This window comes from Labeo rohita, chromosome 8 (genome assembly GCF_022985175.1).
Source record: "Labeo rohita strain BAU-BD-2019 chromosome 8, IGBB_LRoh.1.0, whole genome shotgun sequence".
NCBI lineage: Eukaryota > Metazoa > Chordata > Actinopteri > Cypriniformes > Cyprinidae > Labeo > Labeo rohita.
In genome coordinates this window covers 25,229,069-25,254,930 of record NC_066876.1, presented here as the reverse complement: position 1 = coordinate 25,254,930, position 25,862 = coordinate 25,229,069, and the positions used below count along the sequence as shown (strand labels likewise).

The 25,862-nt window shown below is 32.2% G+C and overlaps 1 protein-coding gene across 8 annotated transcripts in view; it reads left to right on the top strand.

Moving 5' to 3' along the window:
* The window catches only part of pde4d (phosphodiesterase 4D, cAMP-specific), a 160,113-nt gene that overhangs the window by 129,134 nt on the left and 5,117 nt on the right, over positions 1-25,862 (top strand). For 6 of the 8 annotated variants that reach the window (XM_051116857.1, XM_051116856.1, XM_051116859.1 and 3 more), the window contains 13 exons: positions 6,947-7,138; positions 7,253-7,289; positions 7,390-7,466; positions 7,609-7,658; positions 12,886-12,998; positions 20,464-20,557; positions 20,938-21,113; positions 22,028-22,126; positions 22,226-22,390; positions 22,503-22,602; positions 23,980-24,134; positions 24,307-24,429; positions 24,684-24,866. In XM_051116857.1, coding sequence (XP_050972814.1) covers positions 6,947-7,138; positions 7,253-7,289; positions 7,390-7,466; positions 7,609-7,658; positions 12,886-12,998; positions 20,464-20,557; positions 20,938-21,113; positions 22,028-22,126; positions 22,226-22,390; positions 22,503-22,602; positions 23,980-24,134; positions 24,307-24,429; positions 24,684-24,866 — 1,564 coding nt within the window. Of the gene's footprint in view, positions 1-6,673; positions 6,832-6,946; positions 7,139-7,252; positions 7,290-7,389; positions 7,467-7,608; positions 7,659-12,885; positions 12,999-18,278; positions 19,310-20,463; positions 20,558-20,937; positions 21,114-22,027; positions 22,127-22,225; positions 22,391-22,502; positions 22,603-23,979; positions 24,135-24,306; positions 24,430-24,683; positions 24,867-25,862 lie in introns of those variants that run through there. The other 2 variants (XM_051116863.1, XM_051116864.1) reach the window with 2 other exon arrangements.

The following is a 25,862-nucleotide window of genomic DNA, read 5'->3' as shown; positions in this document are numbered from 1 at the left end:
CTACCAGCATATGCTGTTTTTTTCACCAGGGCAGTCAATGGGATAGTCAAAATCCTCCTGGTTTTCATCCAAAATGTCTTAAATTGTGTTCCGAAGACGAACGAAGCTTTTACGGGTTTGGGACGACATGGAGGTAAGTGATTAATGACAAAATTTTCATTTTGGGGTGGAGTAGCCCGTTAATTTTAACCTTCAATATTATAGTAATGTAGTACCCAACAGACTCATGTAACGTTTGCAGCATTAGTTGAGAGATTTTTGTAACTTGAGGAAAATTTGCCATGTACTGTGCCTGATATATATTCAAAATAATTGATATCGGAAATGTAATCAAACCCAGCCCTATCAGAAAGTACTTTTTTCCGATGTCTTGATAATAAATTATGTATTATTCACTATTTTTATATCTATCAGAATTATAATTTATATATTTTTAAACAATTTTTGTTATTTTTACAAATAAATTTGATTACTTTAAAATAATATTTCTTTTTGTAATACGTTTAGCAGTGTTCATTTCGTTGACAAATAATTTCTGTCAACTAAATATTTTCTCTGACAAAAACGAGATGATAACAAAACAAAAACTTGTTTAGAATGACAAAAACTATGACGAAAATGTATTGACATTTTCGTCAACTAATAAAAAAGACGAAAATGTTAGGGAGGGACAATTTGGGAAGATATTTATTCAGAACGAATCTGCTGCATGGTTAGCAGGTTAGATGCACACATTTGAACTGTATCATAGCCTATTGATAATTTTATTCATTTAATTTTAATATAAAGGCATGTTGCATGTCACAGCAGTTAAATCTGTGTCTATCACGATAAAACTTTAATTTTTAAGTAATTTTAGAGAAATGCTTCTGTAAATGTTACATGATCAAAGTTAACTGGTGAACAGTAAATTCTCTAGAAGTTCAGATAAGTTTTGGAAGTAATTTCCGCTTACATGCTTTGATAATATCAGTGGTGTCTAGAGATTTCACCCAGCCCACTCTATTATGCTTTAAAATAACTGGAAGTCATTATGATTATCTAGAAATGACTGTTTAATGTATCATGTGTGTTGCGTCACACAGCGCTGTTTGACGTCCACCGAGCTGTCCAATTCCAGCAAAAAGGTAATTAGTGATTAAACTCAGACGTCTGCTGAACCTCTCAGGTTAACTGAACTGTGGTTAACACGACAACTGGATGTTTTTTTTTAAATATTGTGACAGTTATGAGTGCAACAGAGATGTTTCTCGTTAAATTAAAGAGGAAGAGGTTTTATCTGACGCTGATTTAAAGCTGCTAGAGATGTGTTGTGTTTCTCCATATAACAGGTTTCTTTGTTCCACGGTTTTCTGTGTTTGTGTTGTGTTGTAAATTAATTACGGCGGGTTTGTATATCAGGAACAGAAACACTTCAAGGTAATTACCCTCAAAAGTACACACAGTGCTGTGTTGTTGGACCTATAAGATGTGTTGGTGTGTGTGCTCGCTTATGCTAAGTGTAGTTTAAGCAGCAAGTGATCTTTGTACAGGGAACAGATGGAGACCTTCGCATACTGTTTATTTGATAGAGGGGAACCAGGAAAGTGAAATTAGAGCACTAGCAAAGTGAAGACGAGGAGGAAGGAGAGAGGATGGGAGTGGTGCATTTTCCCCTCTGTAACTGAAGGCACACTAGACAAAGAAAACTGATGGACTGCTCTTTTCCTTAACGGGTCTTACTGTGAGGAATCGAAAATTAAAAAACGTTTTGATGGCGGAATTTGGACAGCAATATTCAAAATAGAAGAACTGAGATATAGATATGCGAGAATAATAATTGTTATTCCAGGTGTTAAGACTTGTATGGCTTAATTTAATGTAAATGATGTATCTTACTAAAATATGTAGTAGAAAACCCATGAAAGATTTACGTTATTTAAAAAATCCACATTGTTTTATACATGTTTTGGACTATGGGGGGCGCCATTATTTCGATGATTTGAAATGGCTGCACTAACTGAGCTAATTTTGCTACCTGTTGCTATTTTTACCGTAGCACAATTCGGAATACACCACTGGGAGGATAAAATACGTATTTTATATGTATAATTTACATTAAGCCAAGTCTTAATACTCAGGGTTTACTTTAATAGAACATGCATACGCTATTGATCAAAAGTTTGGAGTCAGTGAGGTGTTTTTTAAAGAAATTATTCATTTTATTAAGCGAGGACACATTAAAGTGACCAAAAGAGACAGTAAAAACGTTTATAATATTACAAAAGATTTCTGTTTTGCATAAATGCCGTTCTTATGAACTTTCTATTCATCAAAGAACTCTTTGAACAAACACAAAACACACATAAAAAACACAAAAACGTTAATACTATTAAACTATTAATATTTACATTAAATATTAAGCAGAATAATTGTTTTCTATATTGATAAGAAATGTTTCTTGAGCAGCAACTCAGCATTTTATTTTATTTTAGTAACATTTCACAATATTACTGTTTTTACTGCATTTAAAAAAATATGCAGTCTTGGTGAGCATAAGAGAATATTTTAAAAAACACAAAAATATTAATATTACTAAAATATTAATATTTAAACAAAAAAAATTAAGCGGAACAATTGTTTTCAACATTCATAAGAAATGTTTCTTGTGCAACAACTCAGCATTTTATTTTAATATTTAGTAATATTTCACAGTATTACTGTTTTTGCTGTATTTTAATAAAATATGCAGCCTTGGTGAGCATACGAGAATATTTTCAAAAACACAAAAATATGAATATTTACACAAAAATATTAAACAGAACAATTATTTTCAACATTGAAAAGAAATGTTTCTTGTGCAACAACTCAACATTTTATTTTAATTTTTAGAATTATTTCACAATATTACTGTTTTTGCTGTATTTTAATAACATATGCAGCCTTGGTGAGCATAAGAGAATATTTTCAAAAACACAAAAATATTAATATTACTAAAATATTAATATTTACACAAAAATATTAAACAGAACAATTATTTTCAACGTTGATAAGAAATGTTTCTTGTGCAACAACTCATTTTAATAATAAAATGCATTTTTTTATAAAAAAACACACACAAAAATATTAATATTTCACAATATTATTGTTTTTACTGTATTTTAATAATAAAATGCAGCCTTGGTGAGCATAAGATAATATAAAAAAACACACACAAAAATATTAATATTATTAAAATATGAATATTTACACAAAAATATTAAACAGGACAGTTGTTTTCAACATTGATAAGAAATGTTTCTTGTGCAACAACTCAGCATTTTTTTTTTATTAATATTTCACAATATTATTGTTTTTACTGTATTTTAATAATAAAATGCAGCCTTGGTGAGCATAAGATAATATAAAAAAACACACACAAAAATATTAATATTTGAATGAAACACAAAAATATTAATAAATATTAACTCAGCATTTTATTTGAATAAAACACAAAAATATTAATAAAATATTAATATTTACACAAAAAATAAGCAGAACAACTGTTTTCAACATTGTGCAGCAACTCAGCATTTTATTTGAATTTTTAGTAATGTTTCACAATATTACTGTTTTAAAGAATCCCAAAATTTTGAACTGTATAGTGTACGTGAAAAACACACTTTTTGTAGTTTTTTGCAACTGTAGGTGCAAAATGATTATAAATACAGTATAAATATTATTCATTTATTTATTTATTTGACTTGATATAAACAAACTAGGTTTTGTTATGTTAAATATATTTTATTCTGTAAAATATTTTGTGGTCTGAACACAGGTGGTTTTAGAGTTAGTGAGTAATAATATCATCATTTCATAAAACAAAGAGCATGTAAAAAGGAATTAAATATTTAAGGTTCTAGTGATTATCTGTGATTTAATTTCAAAAATTGGAAATGTTGCTGTTTTCAGAACTAGTAAAATCACTGGACATGTTTTGTCCCGTCTTTTTGAATCGGTGAGATGTCTTCATTTTCATGCGAAGGAAACAGTGTTTTCGAATCCATGCTGATTTATTTATGTTCATTATAAGAGCCCATATTCCCCTTTGTAGCGTAAGCACCAGCGCTTTTGTGTGGGTTACAGTAAACGGAGAAGCGTCTCATTCATAATGCATGTCTAGAAGTGAAAGTGTGAGACGGTAAGCCGGTGCATTCCTGTGATATGACTCAGGAGAGATGAGGGCAGCACATTACCGGTCCACTCGCTGCCAACTCTAGGTTTTAACTGTGAATAAGCCAGTTCTCAATAAAACACAAAAACAAAGTGCCATTAAGTGTTGGGTTGAAAAAGTACAGGACGCAAACTCCAAATGTTGTTTTTGCACCGTGGTACACTGAGCGCAGACAATGGAAAGGTCGTGAGTTTAGTTGTTACTGGCATATTTGTCCTCAGTCAAAACAAAACTCAATCCCCCGAATTACGCGGGTCGTGAATCATTGGCTCTTTATGTGCGAAACAGTGCTCACTGCTGAAGTCACCAAGGTGCAGACTGACCCACTAATATGGATTTATCCACCCGCACCACGTTACCCGTCTCAGATGAGAGCCTGCATGGAGCTGGTGACGATGGCTAAGCGAGAATAAGACGTACAGCCACGTCACCGCCCGCGTCAGGAAAATACCCAGGGTACAGCAATTATATTAATGCTCCCCGGGGATTATGGGTCAGCTTGTTGTAAGCACAAGTGGGTGGATCTAAGGACTAGGGAGATGAAGGTTAAGGACGGCGCTCCTGCTGGGCTGGCGAAGCCCTCTAAATTGAGACTTTGCTGGGAAGTAGTTTTTTTTTTAATTTTTTTTATTGTGGTTATAATTTTTTATGTATTTATTTGTTTTATTATTTTGTTGTTGCTGCATCTTAGAGCGACCTAAATCAATATACACTACCAGTCAAAAGTTTTTGAACTGTAAGATTTTTTATGTTTTTTAAAGTCTCTTCTGTTCACCAAGCCTGCATTAATGTGATCCAAAGTACAGCAAAACAGTACAATTTTGAAATATTTTTACTATTTAAAATAACTGTTTTCTATTTGAATATATATTGAAATGTAATTTATTCCTGTGATATCAAAGCATCATTACTTCAGTCACATGATCCTTCGGAAATCATTCTAATATATTTTGATTTTCTGCTCAGTTTTTATTATTACTATTATTATGTTACAAACAGCTGAGTAGTATTTTTTTCCAGTTTCTTTCATAAATAGAAAGTTCAGAAAAACAGCATTTATCTGAAATAGTAATCTTTTTTAACATTAATAATGTCTTTATTATCATTTTTGATCAATTTAAAGCATCCTTGCTAAATAAAAGTATTAATTTTTATCATTTCTTTCCAAAAAAAAAAAAAAAGTTATACTGGCTCCAAGCATATGAATAGTATAGTGTATAATGTTACACAACTTTTTATTTCAGATAAATGCTGATCTTTGGGTCTGGTCTTTCTATTCATCAAAGAATCCTGAAAAAAAATGTACTTAACTGTTTTAAATATTGATAATAATAATAATAAAAATGTTTCTTAAACAGCAAATCAGCATATTAGAATGATTTCTGAAGGATCATGTGACAGTGAAAACTGGAGTAATGATGTTGAAAATGTAGCTTTGATCACAGAAATAAATTACATTTTAAAATATATCCAGCAGTTATTTTAAATAGTAAAAATTTTTTTACAATATTACTGCTTTTGCTGTATTTTGGATCAAATGAAAACAGGCTTGTTGAGCAGAAGAGACTTACAGTTCAAAAACTTTTGACTGCTACTGTATTTAAATGTAATGTTTGTTTGTTACATTAACTTGGAGCAAATTTAAGTTTTATTTTATTTTGTATAGCTGTGTTTGTTTTTATGTATTTGTTTTGTTTTTATTGTTTTATTTTTTTTATATTTCTGTTTTTTGTTTGTGTTTGTTTTTATTTGTTCTATTTTTCTATTTTTGTTTGTGTTTATTGGTTTGTTTTATTTTTATCGTTTTTTCTGTTTTTCATTTGTTTTGTTTGTCTGTTTTTATTGGTTTGTTTTATTTTTATTGTTTTATGTTAATTTTTTTGTATTTGCACATGCAAAAGTATTTGCTATTTAGTTTTTTGTGTGTTTTTGCGTTCATTTTTTGTTTTGTTTTTGTTGCTTTTTGTTTTATGTTTCTTTTTTAATGTGTATTTCTGTTTATTTCTTGTTTCATGTCTATATTATTTGATTACATGTTTATTTGGGCTACATCTACACTGATCCAGATGCATTTGAAAACAGTGTTTTCATTTCAAAATGCTCTCCGTCCACACTAGCATTTTTAAGTGCTTTCTCATCCACACCTCATAAAAGGTCACAGATACAGATTTTGTGAAATTCTTTGGGCAGGATAGTTTTGTTTTAGCACAATATCTCACTGTTCACTGGCGTGTTCAGGTCGCACTCACGCTTATATGTTCGATCTAAAATGCAACTTCTCTCATGTTTTACCGTAGGGCAGCAATTGTGAGTCGGTTTCCTGTCATCTTTGCAAGTGATATGAAAAGTGTATAAAGTAACATATCTTTAGCAAAAGTGTGAAAGTAGCACATAACAGGCACAACACCAGTATAAACACAGATATCTGTTGGAACAATATGTGTCACATGACTAAACATTCATCATTATTTTCAAATACCTCTGTTTTCACAGTCTACACTACAGAATGCTCTCACTTTGGAGAGCATTTTCAAAAAGCTTTGTTTTTGGCAACAAAAATGACGTCTCAGTGTGGACGTTTTGCCAAAATGGAGAAAAAAATGGGTCAGAAAAAATGGCAAATCGCAACAGCTGCTAAGGTAAAATTGGTCAACAAAATACCCGTATTACTGGAAGTTGTCAACTTACGTCCTACGTCCTCCGATTTTCTCATTTGACATTAACGCTAACTGCTCTGTTGTTTTGTCTCCCCAGCTTTGATGTGGACAATGGCACCTCATCAGGACGTAGTCCGCTGGATCCCATGGCTAGCCCGGGGTCAGGTCTCATCCTCCAGGCCAACTTTGTGCACAGCCAGAGGAGAGAGTCCTTCCTGTACCGCTCAGACAGCGACTATGACCTCTCACCAAAGTCTATGTCCAGAAACTCCTCCATCGCCAGTGACATGTGAGCAAATGTCCCTTCGCATGTTTTATTCATACTGTAAATAGTAAGAGAAACTATAAATGAAATGGAGAAAGCTTGTGCTGTTGTAATTAGTATTTTGTCCTTTTTTTGCAGACACGGTGATGACATGATTGTTACACCTTTTGCACAGGTATTGCAATATTAAATATGTTTAGAAGTTGAGAAGTGGTTTGACAACATTATAAAAATTATAAAACACCACTTAACTCATTTTATGTATCTTTTCCCAGGTTCTGGCGAGTTTAAGGACTGTCCGGAATAATTTTGCTGCTTTAACAAATGTACAACAGGAAAGGCCCAATAACAAGTAAGTGCTTCCAGTTCAAAATATTCACATGCATACAATTTTATCATGATACTTTGTGTGATTTAAGTTGGCTAACAGCAGTCAATCTGTGTTACTGTTGTTTTCATTATTCATATTCTTTGTTTCCTTTTTTTTCAACCAGGAGATCCCCCATGTGTAACCCGCCTCCCATCACAAAGACCTCCTACACAGGTGTCGTACCTTTACTTTCTATATTTTAAACTGTGTTTTAAATATTACATGACAAATTATTAGCAGTGTGTTTTAGTATTTTTTAAATACTAATATAGTATTTTGAATTAACTTCATGATTAACTTTAATTTTCAGTTTTTACTTTCATTTTTGATATGTGCTTTTGTCATTTTTATTAGGTTTAGATTACTTATTACGTTTGTAGATTATGTTTCATTGAATTTTTTTCGTGTTTATTTTATTTTATTTTTTTATTTTATTTTATTGTATTTTATTATTATTTTTTATTATTTTTCAGTTTTAGTTTTAGTAATTTTAGTACTTTAAATAAAACAATTAGTTACCAAAGCACCACTTCTAATTAGATTTTTCTTATTTTATTTTATTTTATTTTGTTTTATTTTGTTTTACTTCGTTTTGTTTTGTTTTGTTTTGTTTTGTTTTTTTTTTTGTTTTATTTTATTTTATTTTATTTTATTTTATTTTATTTTATTTTATTTTCAGTTTTAGTTTTAGTAATTTTAGTACTTTAAATAAAACAGTTAGTTGCCAAAGCACCACTTCTAATTTCCATTTAAATTGTTATATGTTTAGGTTTTTCAAATTTAATTTAATTATATTTTATTTTATTTTTTGTTTTGTTTTGTTTTGTTTTATTTTTCAGTTTTAGTTTGAGTAATTTTAATGCTTTAAATAAAACAGTTAGTTGCCAAAGCACCACTTCTAATTTACATTTAATTTTTTCATGTTTATTTTATTTTATTTTATTTTATTTTATTTCAATTGTCAAAACCTTTTTATTTTTTTTTTGTGCAACAGATCTTTATCATTGAGATCACACTGTATTAGATATATGGTATACTGCAAAGAGCACTTTCTCTAAACTTTTCAGTTTGTTTTGTGTTAGGATAAGGGTTGTTTTAATTTACTGTTAGGCACTGTCTGATATGAGGGATCATGTTGTCTTTGTGTGGCACCTTCAGTTTTGTCTATACCAGCATGAGAGCAACCTCCAGACATCACATATCACAGTGTGCATGTCACGTACTCTGAAGCCGATAAGAAAAATGAAATAATTTGTCATAATAACCTCTATGCACAAGTGAAGTTCTGAACATACTTTTATACTCACTTTAATCATTTGCTCATGCTTCCTGGGATGTGACAGTGGCTTTGCCATAATCACAAGGCTCTGCTCATTGTATCGATTAGCTACTGTTTGCAATCTGTTTAAAAGCTTGTTTTAAGATGCAGATGTTTGACCTAGAACTGTAGTACAGATTGCTTGCTGGATGTTTAGCATGAGCAGAATGTTCAGCTGCAGAGATAAAAAGCACCAGTGTTATAGATTTATAATATTGATTTGTACTAGAGGCAGTGAGCAGATGGACACATTATACAGTTTAACTCCCCATGCTTAGTTTAGATGTCATGTGACCATTAAAAGTGTCAGGAGAACCTGGTGGGTGTTGAGTGTGGATTGCCTGAGTGTCCATAAACCTTATTGTAGAATGGGATGATAACGCCTGTGGCTAAAGATATGACCTGGTCACCCCAAAGGTCAAAATCCCTGAAAGGGGTGATCTGTAAACTATCACCATTCTGGCCTTAAGCAAGACACTTCATGTTGTTCGGGGGAGAATGCCTCTCTAATAAGTGTGTTGGAAGTCGCTGTGGATAAAAGTGGCACCTAAATGACTAATTAGTGGGGCTTGCTATGACATGATTCCTAAAATCATGCAGCTTGTTAAGAAGTGTGATCAGACTTGCACAGACAATAAAACAAGTGATTAATGGACCTACATTGAAGCAGGGATCTGAGCCATGTTTACAGACCAGAATACCATAGGGAAGTGGGCTTTTTTTTTTTAACTTTGGCCAGTAAGGAACCATCTACTGTAGCATCCCAGAACACCTCAGGAATAGGGGTTTCCAAACGTTTTGATGTTACGGACCCAAATATAAGCAAATTGCGAATAATAAGCCTCCTAAAATATTTATATTTAAAGTGTAAGAAAAGTGTCATGTTGTTAAAAAATGGCATTTATGTTGTCATTGTGTTAAATGCAAAAGAAATTCATATTATCCAGAAAATAATAATAATTTATATGTATTTATATAGCTCCATTAACCATACATATTGGGCTAATTTATATACCAACATAGTATTTGTTAACATTTTTATTTTTATATTTTCAATTTTGATTTAAATTTTTGATATGCTTAATTTATTAATTTATTAATTTAATTAATTTATATTTCAGTTTTAGTTTTGGTAATTTTAGTACTTTAAATAGAACAGTTAGTTGCTGAGGCACCACTTCTAATTTTAGTATTTGTTAACATTTTTCAAATAATATTGCATATTAAAATAAAATATTAATATCCAATATAAAATATTATCCAGAAAATATTATTAGCATTTTTATTTTTATATTTTCAATTTTGATTAAAATTTTTGATGTGATTTTGTCATTTTTGTTTTAGATTGGATTATTTTAACATATATCTATATAGCTTTAATAAATTTATATTTCAGTTTTTGTTTTGGTAATTTTAGTACTTAAAATAGAACAGTTCTAATTTTCATTTAAATTCTTAAATAATTGGCATTTATGTTGTCAATGTGTTGAATACAAAATAATTTCTTAAAATATTATCCAGAAAAATATTATTAATTCAAATGAGTTATTAATTATTTAAATGTATTTATATAGCACCTTTAACCATACATGTTAATCTACTTTATATAATAAAATAGTGTTTGTTAAAATTTTTGATTAACCTTTATTTTTAGTTATTTACAGTTATCATTTTAATTCTTGATGGGTTTTTGTCATTTTTACTAGTTTTATATTACTTATTTATATTTCTGTGTAGTTTTAATTAATTTATGTTTCAGGTTTTTTTTTTTTTAGTAATTTTTGTACTTTAAATAAAACATTTAGTTGCCGAGGCACCACTTCTAATTTTCATTTAAATTTTTAAATTTTTGGCATTTATGTTGTCATTGTGTTGAATACAAAAGAAATTCTTAAAATATTGTCCAGAAAATATTATTAATTCAAACGAATTAGTAAACATCTTTAACCAGATATTAGTCTAATTTATATATTAATATACAGTAGTATTTGTTAACATTTTAAATAAACTTACATTTTTAATATTTTCAGTTTTCGTTTTAATTTTTGATATTGGTATTTTGTGTGACAACACAGACTGAAATAATGATAACAAGGTGAACAATAATATATTGTCCGTTATTAATCCCTTCGGCAATCTTCTCACTCATGTTAACTCAAGTGGACAGAAAAACTATAAAATAAATAAATAAATAGATAAGTAACAAGTGAAATAAAATAGACATAATTTACCAATACATAAGTAACAAAAAAATAAATAAAATGTAAAAATAAATAAACAGATGACAAATATTACATGTTGCCAGTTACAGGTGCACAAGGTAGGCATTTAATATAGCCAAAAAGGGAAAGGCACAACTTCTAATAATATTAAAGCCTCTTTTTTATTTTCAGACTTTTTTTGTACTTTGAAATTTTCTACAGACACCCTATTATGGCTGTTTGAAAACCGCACCCCCAGAAAATGCATGTGAACATGCAAATTTCAATTCAAGTTGCAATTTACACAAATTCTGCTCACAATTGGAGAATAAAAATGCAATCAGAGAGGATTGGAAGAGACTTTCCCTGCACGTTTTTTTTTTTTTTTTTTTTATCTGTACCTTTTTAAGTTATCCGCACAAATCCTCAAATGTTTTGATGAGGATTTCCTTGCTGACAGGATACCAAGAGCCTGTGACCCAGATTAGAGGAATCCAGTCCAGCTTTTCACCACAGCCCTCCTGTCTATGGAGCCAGTGCCCTCTCATGGGCTGGTGTATGATGTCGCGCTAAGCACGAGAAGAATGTCATTGACGTCAGTGCAGTCTCTTTCAGAGAAAGTGGCACCCCAGCCCTGTGTACTTCACCACACATGCAGAAAGAGAGAGAGACGCACAGACAGCCACTGAATGAGATAATGTATGCTTTGTTAAAGGAGTGTACATGTGGCACATGCATTCTGTCATGCTTTGTTTTCATACTTGCTTCCAGTAAACAACATGTCTAGCATAGCAGCACTGACGTCTGTTTTTAAGTCTTTTGTTATTGCATCTAGCTTATTTTTATGCCCTCATATGGTCATCCTAACCTTTGCCGAAAATGCACATGCAACAGACGTTTGCAGATTTAACATCAATTTTAGTGCTGAATTATTTTCATTCTCTCCAAGAACAAAAAACACATTGCACACCTCTAACCTTTCTCAGACTGTCAGCTGTGAAGGAGCTTCTGCGCTCCGGATCCTGTAAAGTTCATGTCAGGTTTTAGCTGACGTCCTCTCTCTCCTGCATGCAGCGGCACTGCCAGGCTTCAGGCTTCTGTTTCAAGAGGAAGCTCGGCTCACGTTCGGCTAGCGACGCTCCACGGCTGCCCCGTGCTCGTGCAGGGCATCCACCGCTCTGAGAAAAGGGGGCAGGCAGATGCGAGCACCTTTGTTGTGTTTTGCGGCAGCTCGGCTTAAGGACTGGAAGCAGGGACAAGTCATTCATCTGTTGGCGTCAGCCCTCCGTATGCTTTGCGTTTGTGCGTGTATGAGCGAGTATACGTGTGTGTGTTATTGTTATGACACTATGCCTGTACGCTTTGTTATGGGTCGGATCGCACGCTCCTAGGGGCCACCGCACGCTACTGGGCTTCTTGGATGTAGACCGGCATCTGTCACGCAGAGATGGGCCTGCCCACAGCAATGACATTCTCCCTGTCCCGAGATGAGAGGCTTCACTCCGGGCTCCTCGACATGTAGGACTATAGATTCTGCGGTCGAGCGCTGTACGACTGACTGTCGTTTTGTTTGTGAGCGGTGTGAGTGTTGGATTGTGTGGCCCCTTTGTGTGTTTTCTTAAGGGATATAGTGTTCCCCGCTTCTGGACGTTACGTTGCCTCGTTTGGATTACGGTGTTTTCGGAAACCTTGTTTTTTGGCTCGATTTGGGGCCCCATCATTCACTGTGGAGGGCTTCAGCACAGCATGAAGAATCACCCATGCGTTCTGTCGGGATATCCCAACATGGCGGTCTACAGCAGTTTGGGCCCTCTGCTGGGAGCCTCAGCTAGACCCCTAAAGCATCTCAGATCTGACTCCTTGCCTCCTTCTCTTCCTCCAGAGGAGGCCTACCAGAAACTGGCCACAGAGACCCTGGAGGAGCTGGACTGGTGCCTCGACCAGCTTGAGACCCTACAAACCAGGCATTCGGTCAGCGAGATGGCATCCAACAAGGTAAGAAAATCAAGGTGTCTTATGTTCTTTTTTGCTCTTTAGGATTCCCTGGGATAGTTCAGCAAGTTGAGGAAGTGCAATTATTGTAAAGATTTTATTTTATTTTATTTTATTTTATTTTATTTTATTTTATTTTATTTTAATAATTTAATTTAATTTAATTTTATTTTATTTTATTTTATTATTCTTCCACAGATTTTCAGGCTGAGAGGTTTTAGAACTCAGAAGTTGGGGCTTGTGTTAACTGTCTTTTTATTTTATTTTGTTTTATTATTTTATTTTATTTTATTTATTTTTCTTTCACAGATTTTCAGGCTGAGAGTTTTTAGAACTCAGAAGTTGCAAAATGGCTTTCATTCGGGGTCTTTTTATTTTATTTTATTTTTTTTATTTTATTTTATGTTTTATATTATATTATATTTAATTTAATTTAATTTACATTTTTTATTTTATTTTATTTTACTTCCATTTTACTTATTTTACTTACTTTTTTATTTTATTTTTTTTCAGGCTGAGAGTTTTTAGAGCTCAGAAGTTGCAAAATAGCTTCATTCAGGGCTTGTTTTAACTCTCTTTTTATTTTATTTTATTTTATTTTAGTATTTTTATTTTCTTTCACAGATTTTCAGGCTGAGTGTTTTTAGAGCTCAGACGTTGCAAAATGGCTTTAATTCAGGGCTTGTTTTAACTCTCTTTTTTATTTTATTTTATTATTTTATTTTATTTTGCACTTGTGCACAATGTGCTGTAGTGCCTTAAGATCAAATGGCTATTTTAACACTCATGTTATCACATGTTTTTTGTTGTTTGTTGAATTCTGGTAGATCTGATCATACTGTGATTGTAGCCTTGTCAGCTTTGTCATTTAGTTTAAACATAAGCATTAGCTGATTAACATTTTAAAACGGCAGTCATCTCATATAATAAACAACTGAAGCTTTTAGTTGTTTAGAAAAATCAGCTGCTTTATATTGCTTTGGTGTCTTTTAAGCAGTGCACTGTTTGCAATAACAGCAGCAGAATCGTCATTCAGGCTGCACTGAGCATGCTCACCGTCTCCAGCAAGGCCCTAGTACACATACAGCATGCTAATCAGCCTGTAGTGTGTATCCCGTCTAGTCCACTCAGCCACAGCACCTTATAAACCCCCAAGATTTTAGACACTTCTAATATTTCTTAGACAACCAGGTTAAAGGTCCGACGGAGGTGAGCAGACATAAGTAACAGAAGCGTCAAATACTCATATTTTCATACGTCTCACTCGACCGAACCCCCCCTTCCCTCCTCCCATTCCCTCCTCAATACCCAGTATCCATGGAAACGCACAAGGCCTGTCAGTTTGCTTTGTTGCTTTAGCTCAATAGCAATAGTGGCGTATCCCGTATAAAACTGCCTCGCAGTCGCCACGCAAGTGTTATATCCTAGTGGACTGTTATAAATAACAGTGTTTTCGTGTTGTTTCCGAACAGAAATAGCTGGACTGTTATGAAAAACATATTTAGCGCTTGTGTGGAAATGCCCAGCTGCCACTGTTTTTATGATTTATTAGCAGTCAGTTTTCATGTTAGTTTGGCCACTTGAATAGATGTTCTATTTCAATTAGAGAAAAACTAAATTCAATTTAGATCTGTTTTATAACTCACAAAAGCTATAGGGATTACTCTGTAAGAGAGAGTTTCAAGCAGAACTTTTTTTCAAGCAGTGATCTGGTTAATCACATTCATATTCAAGGCTATGTATTTTCATGAGACTGAAACGTTAGTATGCATTAAAATGCACATACATTTAGTTATAATTTTTTTGTTTTTATTTAATATTTTTTTTATTTTATGTTCTTTATATGATATATTTCTATTGATAATATGTTTATATAAAATACATTATATTTACTATATATTGCACATGCAACCTTATGCTATCAGCAAATAATGATTTTTAAATATTTTTGTATACATTCAATAATAATAAAATATTATATTACAAAAATGTTTGTAAATATTTAATAAACACATTTAATTATAATACAATATTATATTACAGTTATAACAAAAGGTAACTTTTTTGTAGTTTTTAATTAATATTTTTATATTTTATGTTCTTTAATATATATTATTTCTACTGATAGTATGTTTATCTTAAAGCACTAATATATTAACTGTATATTGCAAATGCGACCTTATGTTATCAACAAATAATAATTTTTTAAATATTTTTGTATACATTTAATAATAATAAAATATTATATTAAAGTTAAAACAAAATATCATTTTTAAAGTCTTTAATTTAATATTTTTATATTTGTTGTTCTTTATATTATTTTTATTGATAGTATGTTTATCTTAAAACACTATTATATTGACCATATACTGCACGTGCAACCTTATGTTAGCAAAAAATGATTTGTACATAATTTTACATAAATTTAATTATAATAAAATTATATTACAGTTATAACAAAATATATATTTTTTATATTTTTTATTTAATATTTTTATATTTGTTAATTAAATAAATATATAATAAATATATATATTATTTCTACTGATAGTGTTTATCTTAAAGCACTATTCTATTAACTATAATGCACATGCGACCTTTTATGATGATTTTTTAAATATTTTGCATACATTTACTTATAATAAAACATTATGCTACAGTTATAACAAAATATAATTTTTTACAGTTTTTATTTAATCTTTTTTTTAAAACACTAAATTATAACTATATACTATACATGCAACCTTATGCTATTAACATTTTTTAAATATTTTTGCATACATTTAATTATAAAATTACTTTATAATAAATATACATTATAACAAAATATACTTTTTTACTTTTTACTTAATATTTTTATATCTTATGTTCTTTATATAATATATATTATTTATGCTGATAGTATGTTTATCTTAAAACTGTTATATTAACTATATACTGCACATGTAAACTTATGCTATCAACAAATAATGTTTATTGGAATATTTTTGCATACATTTAATTATAATGAAATATATTACAGTTATAACTATATATATATATATATATATATATATATATATATAGTTATTTAATATTATTATATTTATGTTGTTTATATAATATATATTTTCTATTGATAGTATGTTTATCTTAAAACATTATTATATTAACGATACCATATATGCATGTATGCAATATATTAGCAAAAAGCATTTTATATTACTATTTTATTTTATTTTATTTTCATGCTTTTTTGTTAGTTCAGATATTATTAGTCATTTTTTGGATAATTTTGTTTCAAGTCATTTTACTTTGATGAAGTTTGAATTGATTTAAACTGTTGGACAGTGTCACTTTAGGAAAATGTACTGTTTACATGCTATCTGATCTGGTATTTAGTAGTATTGATTTTGTTTTATTTTTATATTGTTTGCTCATCTAATTTGCATCAGAGAAATGCCCTTTTTCAAAACTCTATGTGTGTTACGGATATTGGAGAAATCTGAAAAGTCAACACCGTCATGCATCATTGTGATCCATCAGTGGCTTTATTGTTGTTGTGTAGTCTGCTAAAATGGTATATCTGCAATTCATATTAGAATACAGATTATGTTATTTTGACCTCAACACTATATTATTTTGAGCTCACAATTGATAGACGTCATCAAATCCCTTGCAAGTTGAGAAGAAATAATGAATGGATGCTGCTTTTGATCTACAAGGCATATTATTAAACTGGAGGTCCTGTCCCAGAAAACACATTTTCAAGGAATCACAGCTACAAATTGTGTGATATCTTTCCATTTTTTGCTGGGAGACGTGTTTTAACACCCTCTAGATGTTCCAACAATAGAAACACAGTCACCTCTGTCCACACGGACCCGCAACAGCCTATTACCGTCGGCTCATCTGCTCCAGTAAAGCTGCAAATTACTCAGCATCCCACTAGTGGTACACAGGGACCAGAAGTGTGAAATAATCCCTGACCATGTTCTGTCAGCTCCACTGCCTCAGCTCTTTATTTGCTGCCGTGCAGTACGTACTTTTGCCACCAGCTCTCTCCAGCTCAGTGTAAAGACACAGGTTTTGCTACAATAGCTCAGTGACATGTTTCTAAAAATGTACAAGGCCTACAGGTACTTTTTTAGTCGCCTGTTGTCGGGGTACAGTGTGCTTTTGGATAGCAGGCCATTGGAGATAACTATAACACTTATCATACATTTGGCTAAATAATTCAGGCTCTGAGCATGTAATGAAGTTATATTGCATATAGATTGCTGTTTTTTATGACTTACAAATGACTTAGCATTTTGCAAATTTGACTGAATTTTTGCACATTTGACAGAAGTCTGCTGACGCATTTCTTCTGTTTAAATCAGTTATTTATATTATATATATTTATAATGCACATTTCATAATAATTACAGTGTTTAAAAGACCTAAATTTTAGTTTCATATATTTTGTTTGTTTATTATTTGTTGTTGTTTTTTTGCAAAATTTGACAGATTTTGTACCGATGTGACAGAATTCTGCTGATTGAAATATGAGAGAATAGGAATACGTTTTTATGTATACGTATATATACATATAAATGTACAATACATATACAAGTATACAAGTACATACATTAAATATATTTAGTATATATACATATATATATATATATATATATATATATAATATTATTTTTAATATTTAATTATTATTTAAATTATGATAGCTATAAATGAAATGCATGAATTTAATTTATAACTGTTGTAAATCAAATAACACTAAAATAAAATGATATTAATTGTATATTAATAAAATTATATATTTATTTAATTAATATTATATAATTATATTATTTCATTTTAATATTATTTGATGTATGACAGCTGTAAATGTAATAAATTCATTACATTTAATGTATACATTATATATATATATAATTCTATATAATTTTATTAATATACATACATATACAATTTTAATTATGACAGCTATAAAAGAAAAAAATGAATTCAATTTTATGTATGTGTATATATATGTATATATATATATATATATATATATATACAAATAATATTTGTTTAATATTTAAATATTATATATATATATAATTTTATTAATATACATGTAATTTTATTTTAATTATGACTGCTATAAAAGAAAAAAATGAATTCAATTTTATGTATGTATGTATGTGTATATATATATATATATATATAACATAATAACATAGAATTTATTTAATTTTTATTATATTTAATATACAATTGCCACTTTTAATGGTCTTGCCATAGGGCAGGGCTAATAAAAAGTCTGGGCTAGTGGAAAAATTTTATTGTTTAGCCCTTAGAAACATTTTTTTTCCACTTACAAGTCAGTAAAGAATAAAATGGCACATTTCCCAGCATAGTTTTTGCTTTATTCAAGGGCTCATTAACAATTTACCAGTACAAATCTAGCACGGCGTCATCGGTTTATTTTGTTCTTGTTCGTATGACATATGTTCTCCATTGACTCCCCTCTGTGGATTTATGTGAATGAACTTCACTGAATATTTTATGAGTCTGGCTGACACAATGTCCACTTTCCAACCATCACATCATGTCATGAAGATTACCTCAGCCCTCCACACATACACATATTCGCAGAGTCAAACATGACGTGAACACGCATTAATCCAAAGCACACATAATGACTGTGTGCCCTATCTGCTGTATTAAAGAGCTCTCGTACAAAGAAACACATCCTCCGACTGAGCTGCAGACATCTAGAGGCTGAAGTGGGAGGGGTCCCGAGAAGGGAAGAACTCCCAGAGGATTTACATGCGAGCTCCGCTCAGCCAATCGGCTGCAGCGATGAGCTCATTCTAATCTGGAGGAGCTGCCTGATTGGCAGGGCTGCAGTCAGAGACTCTCACCTGAATGATTGTGTGAAACGCAGCCTTATTTGGAAGCTGTTAACTGGGCATGTTTTCCTTCCAAGGCGCAGGCATTTTTCAGTCTATTTAGTTTGAGTACGCAGCTCACAAATAGATGCTATCAGACAATGCCGTGGCTCCTTCACGCCCTCCTCTGTCTTAGATGGAATCTTGCCAGGTTTCTTAACAATGGAGTCGGCCATCGCAAGGAATGCCCTGGAATTTCTGGACTTCTCAGATGGGGTTTAGTCTAATATCATAACCTTAGTCCAGGTGGATTTAAAAAATATGGAGCTTTGAGAGCAGTTTGTGTTCGTCTTCCCTATCAGCCTGTGTTTTCTAATCTCATCTGCTATCTGGACTTACTCATTCAAAATGCCTGAGGCTAATTATTTGCTGTCAGTTTCTTGGGGATACATTAAGGTAAGCGAATCAGTCATGAAATACTGTATTCTTACATTGGAATGTGGTCGGATGGGCTGCTTTTGTTTATTACTGGTGTTCAGTATGTGGGTACATAAAGAACAAAGGTTGCGTAAAATAAAAACATATGACGACAGACATATCTAAATAAGCTGATTTGTTAATTAATGGCATTTTTGTGTTTTTATGTTTATATGTGACCCTGGACCACAAAACCAGTCATATTTATACCAGTCAGATTTATACATCATCTGAAAGCTGAATAAGAATAAATTCTGGATTCTGATCTGGATTTCTCAAAATACTGAGAATATCGCCTTTAAAGTTGTCTAAATGATGTCCTTAGCAGTGCATAATACTAATCAAAAATTAAGTTTAGAAATATTAACAGTAGAAAATGTACAAAATATGTTCATGCAACATGATCTTTACTTGATATCCTAATGATTTTTGGCATAAAATAAAAATCGATCATTTTGACCCATACAGTGTATTGTTGGCTATTGCTACAAATATACCCATTCGACTTATGACTGGTTTTGTGGTCCAGGGTCACATATATATTTAAAATCTCCATTTCATCATAAAGTGTATAAACCTAAATTGTAATTTTTCTATCTCTTTTCTATGCCTAGTTTTTGCTTTCCTATTTTTGTGTAGGCTGTATCACTATTTAAACCAAACTGCTATAAAAAGCACCAGCACATCATGTGCTGTCGCTGAGCTGTTTTAGTTGTTTGTTTGCGCACATTAGCAAGTTTATTTTCGAGCATGTGGTGGTTTTCATCTCTAGCTTGTGTCTGCAAATCTTGTTAGAAACGAGGAAAAAGGTACTTTGTATTGTGGCGTCTATCTGGTGTGACCCAGCAGGTCGTTTTGACCTGACATTCTTAACAGTATGAGAGGATTCATGTTTTGGGTTGTTTGGAGGACTCAGCCTTGAAACCGTGGCATATCTGCCGACAGATAGCGACACAGCTGACAAGGGAAAGTCCATTAAATAATTAAAAAAAAGGTAAAATGGTGTCTAGAGCAGTGAATAAAAGCGGGGGTGTTTTGAACAATAGCACAAACATATTACACAACATTTTTTTAATATTTATTTAACCAGATATTTACACACAAAACTATTTTTTTCATTTATCTCTCAACAGTTCAAGAGGATGTTGAACAGGGAATTGACTCACCTCTCAGAGATGAGCCGATCTGGTAACCAGGTGTCTGAGTACATCTCCAGTACATTCTTAGGTGAGTGTCCCACAAAAACCTGTAAAAAATTATACATTCAGTGTAGAGCACTGCATTTTTAAATGAACAAATGAGTCAGGAGGAAAAGCATTTTGACTGAAAGAGGGCAACTCCTGAATGTGAAATTTTTGGGGTAACTTAAAGAACTAGGACGACTGAAGTGCTGATTCTGAGCAAAAAGCAGGTCAACACCAACTTTGTAGCCTGACGGTTGTGTAGCTAAAAAGCTAAATCAGGCTCAGGTGAGACCATTAAATGACCGTAGCCTACTGTTCTTTTACAAAACTGCAAATCAGTGGCTGCTATGGCACATGCTGTGCTTTTACCCATGAGCTCCTCTGATTTCTAGAACCTTCTCTGAGCATTTTCTGTTTCTCCAGACAAGCAACACGAGGTGGAAATGCCATCGCCCCAGTCCCAGAAAGAAAAGGAGAAGAAGAAAAGGCCGATGTCCCAGATTAGTGGTGTAAAAAAGCTAACACACAGTTCCAGCCTTACCAACTCTAACATCCCTCGGTTTGGGGTTAAAACTGAAACAGAGGATGAACTGGCTAAGGTAATTTTTATATAATAACACCTTAAAATAATTATTTAAAAAATAATAATAATAGCCAGGATATGTTAAGTAGATGAGAGATTTATAATGTTAAAATTCTATGTTAAATAAATGCTGTTACATTGAACTTTATGTTTGCACAAAAATGTTAAACAGCACAACTGTTTTCAACATTGATAATGATAAAAAATAAAACGTTTTTTTTTAGCACTAAAGCAGCATATTATTATGATTTCTGAAGGATCATGTGACAGTGAAGACTGAAGTATTGCCTGCTGAAAATACAGCTTTGCCATCACAAATGACATTTAAAAATATTAAAGTCAAAAACAGTCATTTTAAATAGTAATAATTAGGGCTGTCAAACGATTCATCACAATTAATCGCATACAAAATAAACGTTTGAGTTTGCCTAATATATATGTGTGTACTGTGTATAATTATTATGCATATATAAATACAATGTATATATTTAAGAAATATTTACATGTATATGTATTTATTATAATTTATATAATTATAGTATAATTTATATAATATAAATTATATCATTATATCATTTATATTATATATAAATAAAAGTATTTTGTACATAAATAACATATTTCTCTTAAAGATATACATTAATTTGTGTGCATTTATATATACATAATAATTACACACAGTACACACACATATATGCAATTAATCGTGATTAGCCCTAGTAATAATATTACTGTTTTACTGTATTCTTGATATAATAAATGTAGCCTTGGTGAACATAAGAGACTTCTTTCAAAAACATTTTAAAAATCTTGCTGACCACAAACTTTTTAACGGTAGTGTATAAAATGATACGACTATAAATAAAAGATTTAGAGAAAACGTTAATATAGCAAATTTAACGATATGTGTTTCACTTTGTGTCATTTCAGGAGCTTGAAGATGTAAATAAATGGGGCCTTAATGTCTTCAAAGTGTCAGAATTTTCTGGGAACAGACCTTTAACGGTTATGATGTACACAGTATTCCAGGTATGCTTTTACAATATTTGTTCCCTCAAGTTCAAGTTTGCTTTAATGTTTTTTTTATAAGGACAAGGACAAACCATGTGTGTTGTCTTTCTGCTGTAGGAGAGGGACTTGTTAAAGACGTTTAAAATTCCCCTCGACACGTTTATCACCTATCTGATGACTTTAGAGGACCATTACCATGCTGACGTTGCCTATCACAACAACATCCACGCTGCTGATGTCACACAATCCACTCACGTCCTGTTATCAACCCCTGCCCTTGAGGTACGATACTGCTGTCCCAGTATGCACTGCTGTTTCTTCTGACTGTTGGGTATTAAAAAATGCATTATGATGTGAGGTTTTAGAGAAATCTTTCTGTGTCTGTTGTTTTCAGGCTGTGTTTACAGACCTTGAAATTCTCGCTGCCATATTTGCCAGTGCGATTCATGATGTTGACCATCCTGGCGTCTCCAACCAGTTTCTCATTAACACTAGTAAGTCTTTAGCTTTATTTTGCTGCTGTAGCATTAAAGGAATAGTTCACATAAAAATGAAAACTTGCTGAAATTTTACTCACCTTCAGGCCATCCAAGATCAGTTTGTTTACTCATCAAAACATATTTGGAGAAATTTAGTATTACATCACTTGCTCAAACAGTGGATCCTCTGCGGTGAATGGGTGCCGTCAGAATGAGAGCTGATAAAAACATTGCAGTAATCCATAAATGATCCATATGTCTCCAGTCCATCAATTAACGTCTTAAATTAAATCTGCATGTTTGTAAGAAACAAATATAAGACTTTTGATTTAAATGGTTGCTTCTGGCTGTTTTATGCTTATAAACAGTGTTTGATCTGTTCATATTTCCCTCCTAATTCAGACAGAGATGACTTTTTCACTAGAGAAAGCAATAATATGTATAGAGTAATTGTATTTTAGCAACAGTTTGTTAATTGATGAACTGGAATCGTGTGGATTATTGTGATGCTTTTATTAGCTGTTTTAACGCTCGTTCTGACGGCACCCATTCACTACAAAGGGTCCATTGGTGAGCAAGTGATATAATGCTAAATTTCTTCAAATCTGTTTCGATGAAGAAACAAACATCTACATCTGGCCTGAGGGTGAGTAAATGTTCAGCAAATTTCCATTTTTGGGTGAACTGTTCCTTTAAGACCTCTCTTACACTTTAAAATGTAAAGTTGCTATACAAGGTCCAGGTTGACTGGGAAAAGCCTACATATAGTAAATCAAAAAAGCAAACCCTATTCCCGTTGTATCTGAAAAGGATTCACATTGCTTCCTTTTACATGTGTGCCATGTTTTTCAGAACCACTTTTAGCTCAGTCATTGTTGTTTGAAGTAGCAGACCCGCACAAAGAGGAATCAATATGTGTTTAAGCTTTTATCACGTGCAGCAAGCGGTCAATCGGGCGATTTTCACATGCTATGGATGCATGTGTTAGGTGGGCTACATGTGTCTGTGATTCACAAAGCTCACGTGTCCCGCCCACACAGCTGGTAAAATCCCCTCAGTGACTAATGGAGGGACCGGTGGTGCTTGTCATAAGCTCAGCAGGAACTTGAACACATGAAGAGGATGCATGTTGTTCCATACCTGTATGCTGCTGTTTTTAGCCATGGAACTCCAAACGGGACATTTTGATGAATCTTTACACAGTTCTAAAAGGTCAAACTCCAAAAAAAGCAACCTGAAAGTGGTTCATATCATTTACTCAACTCTTACGCTCCTTTGAAGCTTTGTGTGAAACTGCAATGTATTATTTAGGTTGCTATACATAGAAAGTCCAGCAAGAAATACAGTACCGTATAGAATTAATGCTTCCTTTTTTTTTTCTTTCCATCTCAGACTCTGAGCTGGCCCTCATGTATAATGATTCGTCTGTGTTGGAGAATCATCATCTGGCTGTAGGTTTTAAACTGCTGCAGGAAGAGAACTGTGACATCTTCCAGAACCTGACCAAGAAACAGAGACAGTCGCTTCGCAAGATGGTCATTGACATTGTGAGTCACCATGTTAAATGTGTCATTGCTCTATAGGTTAGCTATAATTTATCACGTTGGACTTTTTTTGCAATTTCATTGCACTGATACTTTTAATATGGAGCTAAATTTTATGGGAACTTTAATTTTATGGGAAAATAGGTGCAAATAAAAAATACCCTCTTTTTTCCAGGTTCTGGCCACAGACATGTCTAAGCACATGAATTTGTTGGCGGATCTTAAAACTATGGTGGAGACCAAAAAGGTGACCAGCTCTGGGGTATTACTGCTGGACAACTACTCTGACAGGATACAGGTTGGTCCTTATATTAATAGTAGTGCTGTCAAAATGTGTCAAAAAGATGAATGGTTTGGAACGACATGAGTATTTAATGACAGAATCTTCATTTTTGGGTGAAGTATCCCTTTAAAATATAGCAACAAACATTTAAACTAAAGAAACATTGTGAAACTTATTATAAAGTGCTACAGATTTTTTTTTTGTAGATATGTAAATGAATGCAAATATACATTTGAATGCATAACTAAATGATTTTGACTATATCTCAGGTCTTGCAGAACATGGTGCACTGTGCAGACCTCAGTAACCCCACAAAGCCGCTGCAGCTGTACAGGCAGTGGACGGACCGCATCATGGAGGAGTTCTTCAGCCAGGGGGACAGAGAGCGGGAACGAGGCATGGAGATCAGCCCCATGTGCGACAAGCACAACGCATCAGTCGAGAAGTCCCAGGTAAGCCAGCTCAGGGTGGAAAAAAGATGAATAAAATTACTATATACTACTATGTGATGACCTGTGAAAATAGCAGTTTTATATTTTAATATATTTTAAAATGTAATTTATTCATGTGAGGGCAAATCTGAATGTTTAACAGCCTTTAATCCAGCCTTTACTGTCACATGATCTTTCTGAAATCATTTTAATATGCTGATTTGCGGCGCAAAAAACATTTATTATCAATGTTGAAAACAGTTGTGCCTCTTAATATTTGAAAGTTGCAATCTTTTTTTATTTATTTATTGATAAATAGAAAGTTCAAAAGAACAGCATTTATTTAAAATTGAAATCTTTTGTAGCATCATAAATGTCTTTACTTTTAATCAATTTAATTGCTCAATAAAACTATTAAACTAGATGAGTAAAGTTTGCAGATGAACTTTGAAGTTGGCTTGAGAAAGCCTTGTCTGAAAGCTTAAAGTTTGAGTTTAATTGTTGAAATTGAAGTTTGGGACAGAGTGGGCAGACATGTTGTTAGCATGATTTAGCAAGGTTTTAGCCATTTTGCTAGCATGATTTAAGATGAATTAACATGTAGCTAGTATGATTTAAGATGAATTAACATTTTGCTAGAACGATTTATGATGAATTAGCATGTCACTAGCATGATTTAGCATGTTCTTAGCATGTTTCTAGCATGATTCTAGCATTATTAGGAACTTACTAGCATGTTATTAACATTCTTGCCAGCATGAATAGCATGTTACTAGTCTGTTGCTAGCATGATTTAACATGAATTAGCATGTCTCTAGCATGATTTAGCATGTTGCTAGCCTTTTGCTAGCATGATTCTAGCATGATTAGCAATTTATTAACTTGTTAGCATTATTAGCAACTTACTAACATGATTCTGGCATGATTAGCATATTGCTAGAGTGTTTCTAGCATGATTAGCATGTTACTAGCATGTTGTTAACATGACTAGCAGGTTACTAACATCTTGCTAGCATG